The following is a 22,020-nucleotide window of genomic DNA, read 5'->3' as shown; positions in this document are numbered from 1 at the left end:
CTAGTTTCCGCCCTGCTACAGCTTCCCCGGTCAACTGTAAGTGCTGTTACTGTGAAGTGGACACGTCTAGGAGAAGAAGAAAAACGGCTCAGCTGCGAAGTGGTTGGCCACACAAGCTCACAGAGTGCTGAAGTGGTTGGCCACACAAGCTCACAGAGTGCTGAAGTGGTTGGCCACACAAGCTCACAGAGTGCTGAAGTGGTTGGCCGCACAAGCTCACAGAGTGCTGAAGTGGTTGGCCGCACAAGCTCACAGAGTGCTGAAGTGGTTGGCCGCACAAGCTCACAGAGTGCTGAAGTGGTTGGCCGCACAAGCTCACAGAGTGCTGAAGTGGTTGGCCGCACAAGCTCACAGAGTGCTGAAGTGGTTGGCCGCACAAGCTCACAGAGTGCTGAAGTGGTTGGCCGCACAAGCTCACAGAGTGCTGAAGTGGTTGGCCGCACAAGCTCACAGAGTGCTGAAGTGGTTGGCCGCACAAGCTCACAGAGTGCTGAAGTGGTTGGCCGCACAAGCTCACAGAGTGCTGAAGTGGTTGGCCGCACAAGCTCACAGAGTGCTGAAGTGGTTGGCCGCACAAGCTCACAGAGTGCTGAAGTGGTTGGCCGCACAAGCTCACAGAGTGCTGAAGTGGTTGGCCGCACAAGCTCACAGAGTGCTGAAGTGGTTGGCCGCACAAGCTCACAGAGTGCTGAAGTGGTTGGCCGCACAAGCTCACAGAGTGCTGAAGTGCGTAAAAATAGTCTGTCCTCGGTTGCAACACTCGCTACAGAGTTCCAAACTGCCTCTGGAAGCAACATCAGCACAAGAACTGTTCGTCAAGAGCTTGGGTTTCCATGGCCGAGCAGCCGCACACAAGCCTAAGATCACCATACGCAATGACAAGCGTCGGCTGAAGTGGTGTCAAGCCCCCATTGGACTCTGGAGCAGTGGAAACGCTTTCTTAATTAAGAGTGATGTTTCGTGCTTCACCATTTGTCAGCCCGACGGACGAATCAGGGTTTGGTGGATGCAAGGAGAACGTTAATAAATAGTTGTAGGATTTTCTGAAGCAGACTAGAGACTTAAACAGCTATCCTTTTTACTCACAGTAGAAAATCGTTTTTTTATTAGGGCGAAGTGTACAGTCGAACAGCTCTGTAGCCAGGCTAATCTACAGCTATCCTCACAATAGAACATTGTTTTCTACAGTAAATCAGAATGGTTAAGCTAGCTAGCCTACAGTAAATCAGAAGCTAGCTAGCCTACAGTAAATCAGAATGGTAGCTAGCCAGCCTACAGTAAATCAGAAGCTAGCTAGTCTACAGTAAATCAGAAGCTAGCTAGCCTACAGTAAATCAGAATGGTAGCTAGTCAGTCTACAGTAAATCAGAATGGTAGATAGCCAGCCTACAGTAAATCAGAAGCTAGCTAGCCTACAGTAAATCAGAAGCTAACCAGTCTACAGTAAATCAGAAGCTAGCTAGCCTACAGTAAATCAGAAGCTAACCAGTCTACAGTAAATCAGAATGGTAGCTAGCCAGCCTACAGTACATCAGAATGGTAGCTAGCTAGCCTACAGTAAATCAGAAGCTAGCTAGCCTACAGTAAATCAGAAGCTAGCAAGCCTACAGTAAATCAGAATGGTAGCTAGCCAGCCTACAGTAAATCAGAATGGTAGCTAGCCAGCCTACAGTAAATCAGAAGCTAGCTAGCCAGCCTACAGTAAATCAGAAGCTAGCTAGCCAGCCTACAGTAAATCAGAAGCTAGCTAGCCAGCCTACAGTAAATCAGAAGCTAGCTAGCCTACAGTAAATCAGAAGCTAGCTAGCCTACAGTAAATCAGAATGGTAGCTAGCCAGTCTACAGTAAATCAGAATGGTAGCTAGCAAGTCTACAGTAAATCAGAATGGTAGCTAGCCAGTCTACAGTAAATCAGAATGGTAGCTAGCCAGTCTACAGTAAATCAGAAGCTAGCTAGCCTACAGTAAATCAGAATGGTAGCTAGCCAGTCTACAGTAAATCAGAAGCTAGCTAGCCTACAGTAAATCAGAATGGTAGCTAGCCAGTCTACAGTAAATCAGAATGGTAGCTAGCCAGTCTACAGTAAATCAGAAGCTAGCTAGCCTACAGTAAATCAGAATGGTAGCTAGCCAGTCTACAGTAAATCAGAAGCTAGCTAGCCTACAGTAAATCAGAATGGTAGCTAGCCAGTCTACAGTAAATCAGAATGGTAGCTAGCTAGCCTACAGTAAATCAGAATGGTAGCTAGCCTACAGTAAATCAGAATGGTAGCTAGCCAGTCTACAGTAAATCAGAATGGTAGCTAGCCAGTCTACAGTAAATCAGAATGGTAGCTAGCTAGCCTACAGTAAATCAGACCAAGCTGTACTCAGGGTTCCTTAGCAGAACATTACAACATCTCCTGCTGAGAATGTCTCTCCTTTCCATCTGTTCCTGTCAGAACTGCAGGGTCGCTAAAATGATCAACTGACAGACAGAACAGGCCAAAGCCGACCTGCTCCCGTCGGCCAGCCAGGCCAAAGCCGACCTGCTCCAATTGGCCAGCCAGGCCAAAGCCGACCTGCTCCCTTCGGCCAAAGCGGACCTGCTCCCGTGAAAACAATTGTTTCTTATTGGACAAGTTGTGATTCTGCCCGTTAATATCAATATAGTCCCGTCATCACATTTCTCACAAACTTCTGCACAAGTTTAGTCCCTCCCCGTTTGGTACCTAATGAACTCCAGTACTCCTAGCTTGGTAACACCAACAGAGACCTCTGTCTCTCTCTATTCTAAGCAATAAGGCACAATTAAACAGAATTCAACTACAGACTGATAAACCTATCCAAATAATGCCCTTTACTATTTTACAAAACAACATAAAAAATGCAAAAAATAATTTACAAAAAACAATGAATTAACCCCCCAAAAATTGTTGGTAACTAAAACAGCTATCATTTGCATGGGAAGTTTGGATGGAACATGGAAACAGAACACAACAAACTCCTCCTACTTTACACACATATTATTAGCATATTGTACATCTGACAGGCAGACAGGGATTCCCTATATAGCGCACTACTTTTGACCAGGAACCATAGGGCTCTACAGTAGTGCATATTGAATAGGGGGCCATTTGTGACCAGCCAGGTTGTGCCTCTGTTGTGGTGACCCCCTCAGCTTTGGTCATTAAGCCATACATCATCATTAAGCCATACATCATCATTAAGCCATACGTCATCATTAAGCCATACCTCATCATTAAGCCATACCTCATCATTAAGCCATACGTCATCATTAAGCCATACCGCATCATTAAGCCATACGTCATCATTAAACCATACGTAATGATGACGCATGGTTCCGTAAGCCTCTACCCCAGTAACAGAGCAGGATCAACACGTTGGCGTACTGCTTCTTATGGTGAGAGAAAAACAAGAAAACGAACCAATAGAAAAAAGGCCCCGTAGTGTATGCTAAACCATTTCTTCCTTTTGACATCATTATAAATGAGGTCAACATAGAGCATAGCACCCACGCTGTAGAAGAGAAGCCCTTAGCCCCTGGTTCCCACGCTGTAGAAGAGAAGCCCTTAGCCCCTGGTTCCCACGCTGTAGAAGAGAAGCCCTTAGCCCCTGGTCCCACGCTGTAGAAGAGAAGCCCTTAGCCCCTGGTTCCCATGCTGTAGAAGAGAAGCCCTTAGCCCCTGGTTCCCACGCTGTAGAAGAGAAGCCCTTAGCCCCTGGTCCCACGCTGTAGAAGAGAAGCCCTTAGCCCCTGGTCCCACGCTGTAGAAGAGAAGCCCTTAGCCCCTGGTTCCCACGCTGTAGAAGAGAAGCCCTTAGCCCCTGGTCCCACGCTGTAGAAGAGAAGCCCTTAGCCCCTGGTTCCCACGCTGTAGAAGAGAAGCCCTTAGCCCCTGGTTCCCACGCTGTAGAAGAGAAGCCCTTAGCCCCTGGTCCCACACTGTAGAAGAGAAGCCCTTAGCCCCTGGTCTCACACTGTAGAAGAGAAGCCCTTAGCCCCTGGTTCCCACGCTGTAGAAGAGAAGCCCTTAGCCCCTGGTCTCACGCTGTAGAAGAGAAGCCCTTAGCCCCTGGTTCCCACGCTGTAGAAGAGAAGCCCTTAGCCCCTGGTCCCACGCTGTAGAAGAGAAGCCCTTAGCCCCTGGTTCCCACGCTGTAGAAGAGAAGCCCTTAGCCCCTGGTCCCACGCTGTAGAAGAGAAGCCCTTAGCCCCTGGTCCCACGCTGTAGAAGAGAAGCCCTTAGCCCCTGGTTCCCACGCTGTAGAAGAGAAGCCCTTAGCCCCTGGTCCCACGCTGTAGAAGAGAAGCCCTTAGCCCCTGGTCGCACGCTGTAGAAGAGAAGCCCTTAGCCCCTGGTCTCACACTGTAGAAGAGAAGCCCTTGGTCTCATTGAGATCTAAATGGTGAGCTGTGCTGCATAGAGTGTTCAGGTTGTAGCTAAGTCTGTGATGACAACACCACTGTACCTGAATACTAAACACCTGGCAGCCCTCAGCTGCAGCTACAAGCCCCATAGATTCACACAATCAGCGTCGCTATTTGGTAGGTCCTCCTCGTCGTGGAAGATATCAGATCTGCTCTACTGGCCAATCAGTGTTCATTTTGATCCCATTTGCTCGTGTCCAATCAGGGTTTTGACACATTAATCAGACCACGTTGATGATCCCACCCCCGGCCGACGCCCTCTTGCTGCAGTACGTGAAGCCGCTGTGATTGGTGGAAGTGCCGTTCATGTGTGATGTCTTCAGCTCCATCTGACAGGCAGCGATGGCCGCATTCAGCTCCACCTGGGCCCGATGGACCACGTAGAACATCAGACCTATACTGATGATGATCTGAGAGAGAGGGAAACAGAACCGTGTTATAGATCCATACTGTTTAGGACCACTGTGTCTAGAAGGGACGTTACACGGGTGACCTGACTCTCTGTGGTCACTAAAGATCCCATGGCACTTATCGTCAGAGTAGGGGTGTTAACCCTGGTGTCCTGGCTAAATACCATTATGGTCACCTAATCATCCCCAGCTTCCAGATTGGCCCATTCATCCCTCCTCCTCTCCCCTGTAACTATTCCCCAGGTCGTTGCTGTAAATGAGAACGTGTTCTCAGTCAACGTACCGGGTAAAATAACGGATAAATAAATAAATAAACAAATAAATAAATAAAGATCCATAGTTTTAGAACCATACCGTTTTAGAACCATACCGTTTTAGAACCATACCGTTTTAGAACCATACCGTTTTAGAACCATACCGTTTTAGAACCATACCGTTTTAGAACCATACCGTTTTAGAACCATACCGTTTTAGAACCATACCGTTTTAGAACCATACCGTTTTAGAACCATACCGTTCTAGAACCATACCGTTTTAGAACCATACCGTTTTAGAACCATACCGTTTTAGAACCATAGTGGATGAGGACCATACAGTTTTAGGACCATAGTGGATGAGGAACATAGTGGATGAGGACCATACAGTTTTAGGACCATAGTGGATGAGGAACATAGTGGATGAGGACCATACAGTTTTAGGACCATAGTGGATGAGGAACATAGTGGATGAGGACCATACAGTTTTAGGACCATAGTGGATGAGGACCATACAGTTTTAGGACCATAGTGGATGAGGACCATACAGTTTTAGGACCATAGTGGATGAGGACCATACAGTTTTAGGACCATACAGTTTTAGGACAGGGGACAGACCCCTGCTGCTGGTTCACCTGTAGACAAGGTAACCGCTGACCCCTGCTGCTGGTTCACCTGAAGACTGAAGACCAGGTATCCTCTGACTCACCTGTAGACCAGGTATCCGCTGATGCTCTGTTCTGACTTACCTGTAGACTGAAGACCAGGTATCCGCTGATGCTCTGTTCTGCGATGACGTCCTCCATGGTGCGCAGCGTGGTGCCCAGGTAGGAGTTTAGGAGCTGTGTGGGCAGCAGGCCGACTGACGACGCCACCAGGTAGTTTGGCAACGACACGTCTGTGATCTGAAAGGAAGAGTGTTTCAAAGTTAGTCTTGTCCCGGCCAGAACGGCCTACTTCCTGTTTCTGTAGCCAGCTTCATGGCGAAGTACACCACTTGGACAAGACGCTAGTCTGTAGAGGAAACAATCAACCTGAGATATTAAAAAGGTGAAAGATACAGCGAAGGCGTCTGTGTTTTTCAACCTTTATTTCCGAGGTTTCTCTCTTACAGATTAGTGAATAGCTATAACCTCTAAGTGGTGTCACGTTTCTCTTAACTAATCTAAAAAAAATTAAATGAAAAAGTTAACAAGTTTAAAGCGTCAGGCTGCCATAGATTATTGAAGTTTACAGTTCCACCTAGCTCAGTCTCTTGTTTCGTATCACTACATTACACTATAGAATGGTGTTTCAGTCTCCTTGGCCTGGAACATCCCAGGACTGATGAAATGACCTTGGTACAGACAGACTGCAGGTATTATGCTGACTGTTCCCGAGCCTAGCAGATATTGGTGGGGAGGGATAGGGCTGTGGAGGTCACAAGATTTCGTCAGCCGGTGATTGTCAAGCAAATAACTGTTGGTCCCACGGTAATGGACCGTTAATGAACATAAAACACATTTAGCATTTCCTGGCTTCCACACACAGCAGACCTTTGGAACATCTACATTTTAATAAGTCGAATAACTCCATGTAATATAGTCTACACCATCACAATAAATCCATTATTTATTTTAGACAGGTCTAAAGAAACATGATATGAAGAAAATGTAGTTTATTTCAGAAGAACAGAATAACATACTCTGAGTTGTCCTGATGTTAGGTCCTGATCTGGCTGTGCCAAATGGCTGTGGGCTATACTAGTTCATTTAGCAGACAAGATTGGCTTAGTATTCCATGGCATTATTTTATAGAAGGAAAGATACAATAGATCAAAGGTTGATGTTTCATACATTTTAAGGCTGATACGACTAATGATGATTTGAAAATAAAAGTGTCTTGAAAAGGTAAGTACACACTACATCAGTCTCTCGTTCACAATTTGACAAACACTTGATACGACGGCATCCCCTTTGTGTTGGCGTAATCCATGCCTTTTGTGGCCAGGAGCCGTTGCGCCCTTCTCCCTGAGCCCCATCACATGATCGGGTCTTTCTCACAGGCTACAAGTGAAAACAGACACATCCAATTCCGAAGTGCATTATTGAAGATATTGGAACAACTGTCCACATTTACTTTTTGTCAGCCAACAAGATGAGTAGGCCTAACGAACAGCAAAAACACTAGCCTATGTCAATCTACTATCCCCCATAGTACAAAAGTCAACCAATTCTGTTCTGTTTCGCTAAATAAATATTTCAAAACAGAGTCTGGGACAGTTGTGGGATGCGATAGATCCCAAGTTAATACAACCACTAGCATAAAAAACCACAATATAACTGACGCAACCAATCAGAAAGTTTTAGTTTTAAATGTGCACATGGCAGTAGGCTATAAAGGGCGAATGTTCCATTAGCCGGAAAACACCATTATAAAAAGTCACCACAAATGTGATTATGCAATGTAATGAACAGTTCACACCGAAGTGTTTTGCTCTACATTCCAAGTCAAATCGCAATTGCAACATTTGGTTAAACACTTGGTTAAACACGAGGCCTAGATTGTTTGCCCATATCCTGCAGCCCTACGTGGCAGTGTCGACCTCTAATGAGTGCAGGAAATTCTGAAAATTATTTTGGGTTGCAGTTGAATTGAACAGTATAAAACACTCAGAATGGAGAAAGAACCATTGAAATCAGTCATTTTGTGTTGACACTCCAGGGCACATTTTGAAGTTTTATTATTCATTAACACAAAATACCATCATACCGTCTAATCTTTTAAAAATACAGTGATGTGATATTTTGGCTGTCGCCCAGCCCTAGTAGGCCCAGCCCTAGTAGGCCCAGCCCAGCCCTAGTAGGCCCAGCCCAGCCCTAGTAGGCCCAGCCCAGCCCTAGTAGGCCCAGCCCAGCCCTAGTAGGCCCAGCCCAGCCCTAGTAGGACCAGCCCTAGTAGGCCCAGCCCTAGTAGGCCCAGCCCTAGTAGGCCCAGCCCTAATGACATATATAGGATAGATCTCTAGTATACTAACAGAAGTGTCTCAAGGATAGACCTTCCTAAATCAACTACACACTACAATTGGCTCAGTTGTAAGCCAATCTATCACTTAGTGACTAATGTAAACCGGTTAAATTGTCTGGGATTGAATTAATGACTAACTACTAGTCTATATTGTTCCAACCAGCAGCAGGCGTCTACTACAAGATAGCAACCCTCCAGATTCCCGACAATACTAAACCTGTTCCCTTCAAATCAAATCAAATCAAATTTATTTATATAGCCCTTCGTACATCAGCTGATATCTCAAAGTGCTGTACAGAAACCCAGCCTAAAACCCCAAACAGCAAGCAATGCAGGTGTAGAAGCACGGTGGCTAGGAAAAACTCCCTAGAAAGGCCAATACCTAGGAAGAAACCTAGAGAGGAACCAGGCTATGTGGGGTGGCCAGTCCTCTTCTGGCTGTGCCGGGTGGAGATTATAACAGAACATGGCCAAGATGTTCAATGTTCATAAATGACCAGCATGGTCGAATAATAATAAGGCAGAACAGTTGAAACTAGAGCAGCAGCACAGTCAGGTGGAAGTTGAAACTGGAGCAGCAGCACAGTCAGGTGGAAGTTGAAACTGGAGCAGCAGCATGGCCAGGTAGACTGGGGACAGCAAGGAGTCATCATGTCAGGTAGTCCTGGGGCATGGTCCTAGGGCTCAGGTCCTCCGAGAGAGAGAAAGAAAGAAAGAGAGAAGGAGAGAATTAGAGAACGCACACTTAGATTCACACAGGACACCGAATAGGACAGGAGAAGTACTCCAGATATAACAAACTGACCCCAGCCCCCCGACACGTAAACTACTGCAGCATAAATACTGGAGGCTGAGACAGGAGGGGTCAGGAGACACTGTGGCCCCATCCGAGGACACCCCCGGACAGGGCCAAACAGGAAGGATATAACCCCACCCACTTTGCCAAAGCACAGCCCCCACACCACTAGAGGGATATCTTCAACCACCAACTTACCATCCTGAGACAAGGCTGAGTATAGCCCACAAAGATCTCCGCCACGGCACAACCCAAGGGGGGGGCCGCCAACCCAGACAGGATGACCACAACAGTGAATCAACCCACTCAGGTGACGCACCCCCTCCAGGGACGGCATGAGAGAGCCCCAGCAAGCCAGTGACTCAGCCCCTGTAATAGGGTTAGAGGCAGAGAATCCCAGTGGAAAGAGGGGAACCGGCCAGGCAGAGACAGCAAGGGACAGCAAGAGACTTCAATCTACCATTCCAATGTTTCATTGCTATATTGTAATTACTTCGCCACCATGGCCTATTTATTGCCTTACCTCTCTTATCCTAACTCATTTGCTCACATTGTATATAGACTTATTTTTTTGTATGTCTGTTTTACTCCATGTGTAACTCTGTGTTGTTGTTTGTGTCGCACTGCTTTGCTTTATCTTGGCCAGGTCGCAGTTGTAAATGAGAACTTGTTCTCAACTTGGCTTTCCTGGTTAAATAAAGGTGAAATAAAATAAATTAAAATGTTTGCTGATCTGTAAGAAATCTTTACCGCTATATTCTGATTATACCAGAACCATCAGATCAGCAAACATCGAAGGGGAACAACGTTTATTCTTTATTACAAGTGTCCTCTACTTGTACAACGGTGTGATTTGGAAGCGTCTGTCTGTTCAACAGTGTGGAGGGTCAAAGAGCCGTCTCGTCTCGGCTCCTGTCCCGGGAGGGACGTTGTAACCTTTGGACAGACAGAGAACCTCACCCAAGGGCGATTCCATGCATAGACCATATTCGTTTTTTTGGTATCTCAATTTGTTCTGGTAAACTTCATTGGGAGGAAGGATGTTTGACATCCATTATCCATTATCATTGAGAAAATCATGATGAATGTGGTTATTTTAGACTTAGACATGCCTCCTGGAAAGACCCTATGATCTGTGTACAGTACATGATATTGACTTCTACATGCCTCCTGGAAAGACCCTATGATCTGTGTACAGTACATGATATTGACTTCTACATGCCTCCTGGAAAGACCCTATGATCTGTGTACAGTACATGATATTGACTTCTACATGCCTCCTGGAAAGACCCTATGATCTGTGTACAGTACATGATATTGACTTCTACATGCCTCCTGGAAAGACCCTATGATCTGTGTACAGTACATGATATTGACTTTTACATGCCTCCTGGAAAGACCCTATGATCTGTGTACAGTACATGATATTGACTTCTACATGCCTCCTGGAAAGACCCTATGATCTGTGTACAGTACATGATATTGACTTCTACATGCCTCCTGGAAAGACCCTATGATCTGTGTACAGTACATGATATTGACTTCTACATGCCTCCTGGAAAGACCCTATGATCTGTGTACAGTACATGATATTGACTTCTACATGCCTCCTGGAAAGACCCTATGATCTGTGTACAGTACATGATATTGACTTCTACATGCCTCCTGGAAAGACCCTATGATCTGTGTACAGTACATGATATTGACTTCTACATGCCTCCTGGAAAGACCCTATGATCTGTGTACAGTACATGATATTGACTTTTACATGCCTCCTGGAAAGACCCTATGATCTGTGTACAGTACATGATATTGACTTCTACATGCCTCCTGGAAAGACCCTATGATCTGTGTACAGTACATGATATTGACTTCTACATGCCTCCTGGAAAGACCCTATGATCTGTGTACAGTACATGATATTGACTTCTACATGCCTCCTGGAAAGACCCTATGATCTGTGTACAGTACATGATATTGATAACATTGTTGTCAATATACTCCTTAGTGTGCTCACATTCATTTATTCAACATAATTATCAATATCTCAAAACAAAGGTACGCTTTTTTGATTTTGTTAATTTTAAGAAATATATATATAATATAATATAAGAAATATAATATACATTGAATATCTCCAATACACTCTCTGCTAATTCAGGAGGTATGAACCATCTCCAATAAGCTCTCTGCTAATTCAGAAGGTATGAACCATCTACAATATGCTCTCTGCTAATTCAGGAGGTATGAACCATCTCCAATAAGCTCTCTGCTAATTCAGGAGGTATGATCCATCTACAATATGCTCTCTGCTAATTCAGGAGGTATGAACCATCTACGGGAGGCTCTCTGCTAATTCAGGAGGTATGAACCATCTACAATATGCTCTCTGCTAATTCAGAAGGTATGATCCATCTACAATATGCTCTCTGCTAATTCAGGAGGTATGATCCATCTACAATACGCTCTCTGCTAATTCAGAAGGTATGATCCATCTACGGGAGGCTCTCTGCTAATTCAGGAGGTATGATCCATCTACAATACGCTCTCTGCTAATTCAGGAGGTATGATCCATCTACAATATGCTCTCTGCTAATTCAGAAGGTATGATCCATCTACAATATGCTCTCTGCTAATTCAGGAGGTATGATCCATCTACGGGAGGCTCTCTGCTAATTCAGGAGGTATGAACCATCTACAATATGCTCTCTGCTAATTCAGGAGGTATGATCCATCTACGGGAGGCTCTCTGCTAATTCAGGAGGTATGAACCATCTACAATATGCTCTCTGCTAATTCAGAAGGTATGATCCATCTACAATATGCTCTCTGCTAATTCAGGAGGTATGAACCATCTACAATATGCTCTCTGCTAATTCAGAAGGTATGATCCATCTACAATACGCTCTCTGCTAATTCAGGAGGTATGATCCATCTACAATATGCTCTCTGCTAATTCAGGAGGTATGATCCATCTACGGGAGGCTCTCTGCTAATTCAGGAGGAATGATCCATCTACAATATGCTTTCTGCTAATTCAGGAGGTATGATCCATCTACTGGAGGCTCTCTGCTAATTCAGGAGGTATGATCCATCTACAATACGCTCTCTGCTAATTCAGGAGGTATGATCCATCTACTGGAGGCTCTCTGCTAATTCAGGAGGTATGATCCACCTACAATACACTCTCTGCTAATTCAGGAGGAATGATCCATCTACAATACGCTCTCTGCTAATTCAGGAGGTTTGATCCATCTACGGAAGGCTCTCTGCTAATTCAGGAGGTATGATCCACCTACAATACACTCTCTGCTAATTCAGGAGGAATGATCCATCTACAATACGCTCTCTGCTAATTCAGAAGGTATGATCCATCTACAATACGCTCTGCTAATTCAGGAGGTATGATCCATCTACAATACGCTCTCTGCTAATTCAGAAGGTATGATCCATCTACAATACGCTCTCTGCTAATTCAGGAGGTATGATCCATCTACAATACGCTCTCTGCTAATCCAGGAGGTATGATCCATCTAAGGGAGGCTCTCTGCTAATCCAGGAGGTATGATCCATCTACGGGAGGCTCTCTGCTAATTCAGGAGGTATGATCCATCTACAATACGTTCTCTGCTAATTCTGGAGGTATGAACCATCTACGGGAGGCTCTCTGCTAATTCAGGAGGTATGGTCCATCTACAATACGCTCTCTGCTAATTCAGGAGGTATGATCCATCTACAATACGCTCTCTGCTAATTCAGGAGGTATGATCCATCTACAATATGCTCTCTGCTAATTCAGAAGGTATGATCCATCTACGGGAGGCTCTCTGCTAATTCAGGAGGTATGATCCATCTATTGGAGGCTCTCTGCTAATTCAGAAGGTATGATCCATCTACGATACGCTCTCTGCTAATTCAGGAGGTATGATCCATCTACGGGAGGCTCTCTACTAATTTAGGGGGTATGATCCATCTACAATACGCTCTCTGCTAATTCAGGAGGTATGATCCATCTACGATACGCTCTCTGCTAATTCAGAAGGTATGATCCATCTACGGGAGACTCTCTACTAATTTAGGGGGTATGATCCATCTACAATACGCTCTCTGCTAATTCAGGAGGTATGATCCATCTACAGGAGACCCTCTACTAATTTAGGGGGTATGATCCATCTGCTAATTCAGGAGGTACGATCCGTTTTAGGAGCACCACGAACACAGTGAATGTGAAAATGGTTTCAAAAAGGGAACTCCCACTGCTTTATGATTTGCTGAATGTCCTAAAGGAGGGCTATGATTGGATAATGACCTACAATGCCAATTCCATGTAGGCCCACTGTGGGAGTTGGACATGTTTGAGGGGTATGTAAAGAGTATATATTTGAGCAATATGCCTAAAAAGAATACAAATCTAAATATATATATTTTTTTAAATGTTGATTAAATGAATGTGAAAAAAAGTATATTTCACAATCTAGACACTCCATATGTTCGAGCAACACTATAAGGAGAACAACGACAACAAGATGTAGTCTTGTACATCATGTACGGTTCACAGACCACAGGGTCTTACAGGAGGCATTTTTAGGTCTAAAAATGGCCACTCATCATGATTCTCTCTTTAAAAAAAATGTTAATCAAATGTAAAAGGAAAAAGTCAAAACATCCTGAAGTTACTGTGAAAATTGCCAGAAGAAATTGGAGATACCGAAAAGATTTCCGGGCTACGCTGGCATGGAATTCACCCCCTTCCTTCCCAGCCATGGAAGCTGTATTTAAATAGACTCAGAGTGCTGATAGTGGAATCAGTTACACCTTTTAGATTACAGTGCATAAGATTATATGGGGGGGGGTTGATCCTATATCAGCACTCCTACTCATGGGACGCGATAACCTTTTGGACAGGGAACTTCCAAATCCAACATCACAGTGTCCCTGTCCCAAATGGCATCCTGTTTCCTACATCGTGCACTACTTTGAAAAGTATGACCTGCTAATGACTGGTTGGAAGCTACAATCCTATACGACTCACTCAGCCAGCATCCCAAACGGTAGCCTATTCCCATGTTAGTGCACTATGTAATGAATAGGGTGCCATTTGGGATGAACCCTCAGGTCACAACGAGTGGCGCAGCGATCTAAGGCACTGCACCTCAGTGCTTGAGGCACTACTACTTGACCCGGGTTCGATCCCAGGCTGCATCAAAGTCGGCCACGACTGGTTAGAGGAGGGTTTAGCAGGCCGGGATTTCCTTGTCCTATCGCGCTCTAGCGACTCCTTGTGGCGGGCCGGGCACCTGCAAGCACACTTCGATCGCCAGCTGTTTCCTCCGACACATTGGTGCTTCTGGCTTCCAGGTTAAGCGAGCATTATTCTCAAGAAGCAGTGCGGCTTGGCAGGGTCGTGTTTCGGAGGAGCGGCTCTCGACCTTCGCCTCTCCCGAGTCCGTAGGGGAAATGCAGCGATGGGTCAAGACTGTAACTACCAATTGGGAAAACACAAAATTGGGGAGAAAACGGGGTAAAAATATTATAATAATTCCCTCGTTATGTCGAGAAAAAATACGTTTTGTGGAGATAGAGATAAAATCCCATCCATTAATTTGTTAATTAATTTTCATCAAGGAGCCCTGTGATCACAATGCGTGTGGTATTTAAGCCCTGAACGATGTCTATTTGACCTTTTATTGGCATAACATAAAGGCCTAACAAGCAGCTCCGTCTCCAAGGCTGCGTGCGGTCCCCAAGACAACATGCAATCGTATACAAGGAACAACTCAACTAACTTGGCTAGTCTTGTGACCTAGCAAGTTCGGTAGTCTTGTGAGCTAGCTAGCAAACTAGCTTGTTATCTATGCTGATAGATTGCATAAATGATGTGTATGATTTAAAAAGGGACATGTTTTGTGGTTAATATTTATAGTGGGTAAGCTCCATTCCTGATAGGCTGATCAGATATGATCTACTGAACAAGCCTATCAGAACAATGTACCCATCCTAGACCTAACATCTGGTGTGCCTGAGAGAGCAATGATTCAATGACAACGCAAGGCACTTCAGAAGGTAATGCGTACGGCCCAGTACATCACTGGGGCCGAGCTCCCTTCCATCCAGGACCTCTATACCAGGCGGTGTCAGAGGAAGGCCCAGTACATCACTGGGGCCAAGCTCCCTTCCATCCAGGACCTCTATACCAGGCGGTGTCAGAGGAAGGCCCAGTACATCACTGGGGCCAAGCTCCCTTCCATCCAGAAACTCTATACCAGGCGGTGTCAGAGGAAGGCCCAGTACATCACTGGGGCCAAGCTCCCTTCCATCCAGAAACTCTATACCAGGCGGTGTCAGAGGAAGGCCCTAAAAATGGTCAAAGACTCCAGCCTCCCAAGTCATAAACGGTTCTCTCTTTTCACACAGCAGGCTGGACTGATGCACCTTGTCTGTAACCAACAGTCTGTAACCTGTAACCAACCGTCTGTAACAAACCGTCTGTAACCAACCGTCTGTAACCAACCGTCTGTAACCAACAGTCTGTAACCAACAGTCTGTAACCAACAGTCTGTAACCAACAGTCTGTAACCTGTAACCAACCGTCTGTAACCAATAGTCTGTAACCAACAGTCTGTAACCAACAGTCTGTAACCAACAGTCTGTAACCAACAGTCTGTAACCTGTAACCAACAGTCTGTAACCAACAGTCTGTAACCAACAGTCTGTAACCAACAGTCTGTAACCAACAGTCTGTAACCTGTATTCAACAGTCTGTAAACAACAGGCTGTAACCAACAGTCTGTAACCAACAGTCTGTAACCTGTATCCAACAGTCTATAACCAACAGTCTGTAACCAACAGTCTGTAACCAACAGTCTGTAACCAACCGTCTGTAACCAACCGTCTGTAACCAACCGTCTGTAACCAACCGTCTGTAACCAACCGTCTGTAACCAACAGTCTGTAACCTGTATCCAACAGTCTGTAAACAACAGTCTGTAACCAACCGTCTGTAACCAACAGTCTGTAACCAACAGGACTTTGAACAGCTTCTAACACCAGGCCATACGACTGCTAAATAGTGAGTTCAACAGCTTCCAACACCAGGCCATACGACTGCTAAATAGTGAGATAAACAGCTTCCAACACCAGGCCATACGACTGCTAAATAGTGAGATAAACAGCTTCTAACACCAGGCCATACGACTGCTAAATAGTGAGTTAAACAACTTCTAACACCAGGCCATACGACTGCTAAATAGTGAGTTAAACAGCTTCTAACACCAGGCCATACGACTGCTAAATAGTGAGTTAAACAACTTCTAACACCAGGCCATACGACTGCTAAATAGTGAGTTAAACAACTTCTAACACCAGGCCATACGACTGCTAAATAGTGAGTTAAACAGTTTCTAACACCAGGCCATACGACTGCTAAATAGTGAGTTAAACAGCTTCTAACACCAGGCCATACGACTGCTAAATAGTGAGATAAATAGTTAATCAATAGCTACTCGGACTATCTGCATTGATCCTTTTATCACTAATTATTTTAACTCATCACATACCCAACAAAGGGTATATAACAAAGTATTGAGATAAACTTTTGTTATTGACCAAATACTTATTTTCCACCATAATTTGCAAATAAATGCATTAAAAATCCTACAATGTGATTTTCTGGATTTTTTCCCTCATTTTGTCTGTCATAGTTGAAGTGTACCTATGATGAAAATTACAGGCCTCTCATCTTTTTAAGTGGGAGAACTTGCACAATTGGTGGCTGAATAAATACATTTTTTGCCCCACTGTATATAGCCAAGTTATCACATCATTTATACGAGTCAGCTAACCCATCTATATAGCCAAGTTATCACATCATTTACACGACAATCAGCTAACCCATCTATATAGCCAAGTTATCACATCATTTACACGACAATCAGCTAACCCATCTATATAGCCAAGTTATCACATCATTTATATGACGGTCAGCTAATGACTGACAAGGAGTTGGTAGATGCTTGTGCCATCATGCCATCTTGGTAGATGCTTGTGCCATCATACCATCTTGGTAGATGCGTGTGCCATCATACCATCTTGGTAGATGCTTGTGCCATCATGCCATCTTGGTAGATGCTTGCGCAATCATGCCATCTTGGTAGATGCTTGTGCCATCATGCCATCTTGGTAGATGCTTGTGCCATCATGCCATCTTGGTAGATGCTTGTGCCATCATACCACTCTATGATATTGACATGTTAGGCATGACTGACAAGGAGTTGACATGATAGCACAGACAGATTTGGGTCCATGCTACCTCATTGCAGATGATACTAGGAAGAGAAAGAAAGGAGGAGTCATCAAGGTCAATCAATAATTCAAACAGTGATTGGAGGTCAAGTGCGTCAGGTTACTGAAAAGACTGAGGTGGCAGCAATATCATGTCCTTGGTGTGTTGAGAGACAGACGAGGGATCCCAAATAACACCCTCTTCCCTATATAGTGCGCTACTTTAGACCAGAGCCCTATGGGACTAGTGTGCCATTTGGGATCCACGCCCAGTCACATGACTGTCAAGTGTAGGCCTAGTGATGGTCACTGTCTAAAATAACTTCTACCCAAAAAAGGACTTCCCCTTGCTGTCCTTTCGTAAAGGCAGTGGGCTATCTATTAGAGACAAGACCCAGATAAATGTATGACAATAGGCCCTACATATTCTGAGGACACATGCTATCTATTAGAGACAAGACCCAGATAATTGTATGACAATAGGCCCTACATATTCTGAGGACACATGCTATCTATTAGAGACAAGACCCAGATAAATGTATGACAATAGGCCCTACATTCCCAATCTGGCCCTCAAACCATCACGGTCACCTAATAATCCCCAGTTTACAATTGGCTCATTCATCCCCCTCCTCTCCCCTGTAACTATTCCCCAGGTCGTTGCTGCAAATGAGAACGTGTTCTCAGTCAACGTACCAGGTAAAATAACGGATAAATAAATAATAAACATATTCTGAGGACACATACTATGTATTGGAGTACAGTTTATAGGTCAATAACTTGCTCAAACTGAATTTTCTTATAGGTCTATATTTGCCAGAGTTATTACCCTCTTGCCCAGAGGTGGACATCCCTCCCCTCAATAGATACATGCCTTGTTCTCCTAAGTGTGCAGGCCTGTGTTCCAACCCTGCTTGAACACACCTGTGACCACGGCCACCATCAGCAGCTTCACAGACCACGGCCACCATCAGCAGCTTCACAGACCACGGCCACCATCAGCAACTTCACAGACCACGGCCACCATCAGCAACTTCACAGACCACGGACACCATCAACAACTTCAGACCACGGACACCATCAGCAACTTCACAGACCATGGACACCATCAGCAACTCCACAGACCATGGACACCATCAACAACTCCACAGACCACGGACACCATCAGCAACTTCACAGACCACGGACACCATCAGCAACTTCACAGACCACGGACACCATCAGCAACTTCACAGACCATGGACACCATCAGCAACTTCAGACCACGGACACCATCAGCAACTTCACAGACCATGGACACCATCAGCAACTCCACAGACCATGGACACCATCAACAACTCCACAGACCACGGACACCATCAGCAACTTCACAGACCACGGACACCATCAGCAACTTCACTTGCAATAAATAAGATTGTCAACCATACTCACTGAGAACACTGCATTCTGGAGTCCAAAGGGAATGGGTGTAAGTCTCGCTAAGGCCACCACCTTGAGTCCACTTCCCCCCTCCACCACCCGTATTACAGCACTGAGCTGCTCAGAGTTCCCCACCTTGTTGACCACCCAGTCCGTCAACAGTCTCTTACACACCAGGTGAGCCACGAAGGTACCTATGAGCACCCCCACCATCACCAGTCCCATACCCAGCACGAAGCCGTAGAGGTATCCCGCAGCCACGTTCAGTACGATGTACCCCCAGCCGAATGGGAAGGACACAATGATCAGACCAACTATGAACAGCAAGGCTCCAACCAGGCTGTCCAAGCTCTCCACCCAGAGAAGAAGGTCCTTGAGGTACTGTCGGACTAGAGCCACGGAGGAGAAGCACACAGCTGTCAGAATGCATGCCAGGAGGCTGCTCTTGAAGCAACACGTGGTAATACAACACTGGTGTCTGAACTCCCTGTTGGTGGCGCCACCGGTGAATGACACGCCAGTGTCAACGATGCTCTCCGGGTCTCCATCAGACTTGCCGACGGCGCCTCCTCTCTCGTCAAAGGTGTTGCATATCAAGAGGTCAATTTTATCGCACTCGTCCGGGGAGGGTCTCTGGAGCCAGCGGTTCAGCTGGATCTGTCCTTTGACAGCGGCGTGTTTCAGGACTTTTACGGCGACCTGCAGGGATGGTGGCGCAGGGCCCCACATGACTGTCCTTACAACAGAGTCTCGGGAAGATAAACGAGTCGCTCTGATGGTGGTGCTCAGATTAACGATGAGCGTTGCAACTTCAATACGACCGTTTCCATTGTAGAAACGAAAAAAGCTTAAACATAAAATAGAATGACAACTGAGAAAGATCAGGAGGGTAAAACACGTGCTGACATAGAGGTTATCGATGTCTTCTGTGCTGCGGACCCATCACTTTATCAGTACAGAGGACAATTGTTTACATAGACTTGAAAAAGAAAGATTATTCCAATCCGAGTTGCCATGGTACAAATCCTCGTCCAGTGGGACAGTTATCTTGTGTTCACCAATTGGGAGACATGCAGTTCAATGATTTATAAATACCGTTCACATCGCCTAGGAGTCAAACGCCATAAATTAGGAAACGGCAGCAGCAAACTGACAACAAAGTCACGTTATTACTAAAAAAACGTCAGATCATGTTTACTATTCGTTTCAACAAAACGGTTGAAAGATGAATCCGTGCAAGACTTTTGCAAGTCTTCGGTCCTATTTGGTAAAACGTTGCAGCGGGTTTCTACTCCACTTTACGAGCTGCTGTGTGGTCAAAGTCCTGGAAATTCATTCCGACGCGCGATTCGCCCGAAAAAAACTCCTTATTTTCTCTTCCCGGGGCAAAGTGATAACCGGAGCACCGACGTCAGTCTGACAGCCAACTACGTGTTATATCTCGCTTCATCCAGAATAGTAAGTGCTGATCGACGCTACATGCTACTGATACACCAGATACTGCTCTGTTTATTTCCCACAATGCCAAGAACCAGACTACTGCCGTTCTGGACCAATCAGACAACGAGTCTGGTACATGGCGAACACAGAACATTTCAATGTTTCAAGGGACGGTTATAACAGGCATAATTGTGTTATTCATTTGTATTAGTATTAGTATTTATTCATGTTTTGTCCATTCTGTTGTTTGGTAGTGTCAGTACAGTCAGCAAGTTCTGTATTTGAAAAACAGTTACGTGTTTAGTTCATTAGGTTCACAAATGTACATACATGTTCACTTGACAGTTTTCCATTATCAAGTGAGACTTAATTCCTCAGATAGATGCATGTTCTTCTTAGCAGACACAACTCAGTCTACAGTAGGTATTATCAACAAGATGTCCAAGTTCAGGCAAAGAAGAACAAGTCTGAATAGCCCCCTGGTCAAAAGTAGTGCCCGATTTAGGCCATTTAGGACATAAACAATGATAAAACAAGTGGCCCCGTACTAAACTTTAACTTTGATAAACCTAGAATGTGGATGATTATTGTTATTATTATTATGGTACACAAAGTCTGAATCAAATGTCCCCATAAATACATTGTGATCCATTTCAGTTCCTTGATCCTGAAGATAATAACAACATACAAACCGAAAAAAATTCTTAGTCAATATTTCATTAGACAAGCTCAGCGGTAAGTCCATTTCTGTTCTTTGATTCAAATCAAGTTTAATCGTATCTAAACCCTCTCGAGTAGGAATTGTTTATCAGATGTATTGATAACTTTTTCTTTCATTTGGTCAGGTGGTGATGATCATGAATTGCAGGACGCCATCCGTGAAATTGACATTCGTATCAGACAAAGAACATATTTCATTTTTTGGATGTTTTGGTTAAGAAAGATGGCAATAGCCATAGAAGTGTCCCCCAGCCACGTTCAGTACGATGTACCCCCAGCCACGTTCAGTACGATGTACCCCCAGCCACGTTCAGTACGATGTACCCCCAGCCACGTTCAGTACGATGTACCCCCAGCCGAATGGGAAGGACACAGTGATCAGACCAACTATGAACAGCAAGGCTCCAACCAGGCTGTCCAAGCTCTCCACCCAGAGAAGAAGGTCCTTGAGGTACGGTACTTGCACACTTGAGGTGTATAGAAAAGAACGGATAGAAATCAGCTGCTGTTGAAGATGAGGGTGGACAGGCATGATTTTTTTTATGACCTTATTGCTATAAGCGGACGCCGTTCATTCTGATCTCATTCACCCAGTTCAATGTAACATTGATTGATACTCAAATTTCCCCTTTACCGACAGGTTGATACAACCTAGACTACGAATGAAAGTTTGTAACGTAGGTTCACACAGGTCGAGATAAATATTTGAGGTGACAGTGACACTTTCAATACCGCCTTGCACACTCTTACCTGTATCTAGCTGATCTAGTGTGTAATCATTAATCCAGAGTTTCTATTGGACAGATTTAGGTATGTTTATCTCCATTTCATTACGTTTGTTTACTTTTAAGAAACGTTTTTCAACAGAATCGGCAGAATCAACACACGCAAATACTGAGCACACGCAAATACAGTTCACTTTTATAGGCAGACAAACAGCTCGTTGTATTTCTTCACGCATCTGCACTCTCTCACATTTTCCCTTTGCTTGTGGACTTCAATGCACAACATAGCAGCTGTCTGTGACTAGGCGAAAAAAAACTTTCCAAGCCAAACCTCCATATAATAACCGCTACATACAGCCTACATCGATGTCACCATATTAGCTAGAGTAACGTCATAGTCAACATATCTACTAGAACTAACTTGTTAGTAAACCCGCTACAATCATGCAGTACAGTTTACAGTCAGTAAGCAGTTTAGCAGTTACTCCAGCAGGCCCAAGTGGCAATACATTAGTAAAACCAAAAGCTTACCTTGACTTG

At 44.8% G+C, this 22,020-nt stretch overlaps 1 protein-coding gene across 1 annotated transcript; it reads right to left on the bottom strand.

The window, feature by feature from the left end:
- Positions 1 to 781: 781 nt before the first annotated feature.
- LOC109882372 (transmembrane protein 64) lies at positions 782 to 20,084 on the bottom strand. The gene is made up of 3 exons (XM_031795006.1): positions 18,608 to 20,084; positions 5,845 to 6,000; positions 782 to 4,841 (listed from the first exon to the last, which is right to left on the bottom strand). The coding sequence occupies exons 1-3, from the start codon at positions 19,322 to 19,324 to the stop codon at positions 4,653 to 4,655; spliced, it is 1,062 nt and encodes a 353-aa protein (XP_031650866.1). The 5' UTR covers positions 19,325 to 20,084; the 3' UTR covers positions 782 to 4,652.
- Positions 20,085 to 22,020: the final 1,936 nt, after the last annotated feature.

The sequence above is a fragment of the Oncorhynchus kisutch genome, linkage group LG17, assembly GCF_002021735.2.
Source record: "Oncorhynchus kisutch isolate 150728-3 linkage group LG17, Okis_V2, whole genome shotgun sequence".
NCBI classification, from domain to species: Eukaryota; Metazoa; Chordata; class Actinopteri; order Salmoniformes; family Salmonidae; genus Oncorhynchus; species Oncorhynchus kisutch.
This window is presented reverse-complemented; position numbering and strand designations above follow the sequence as displayed.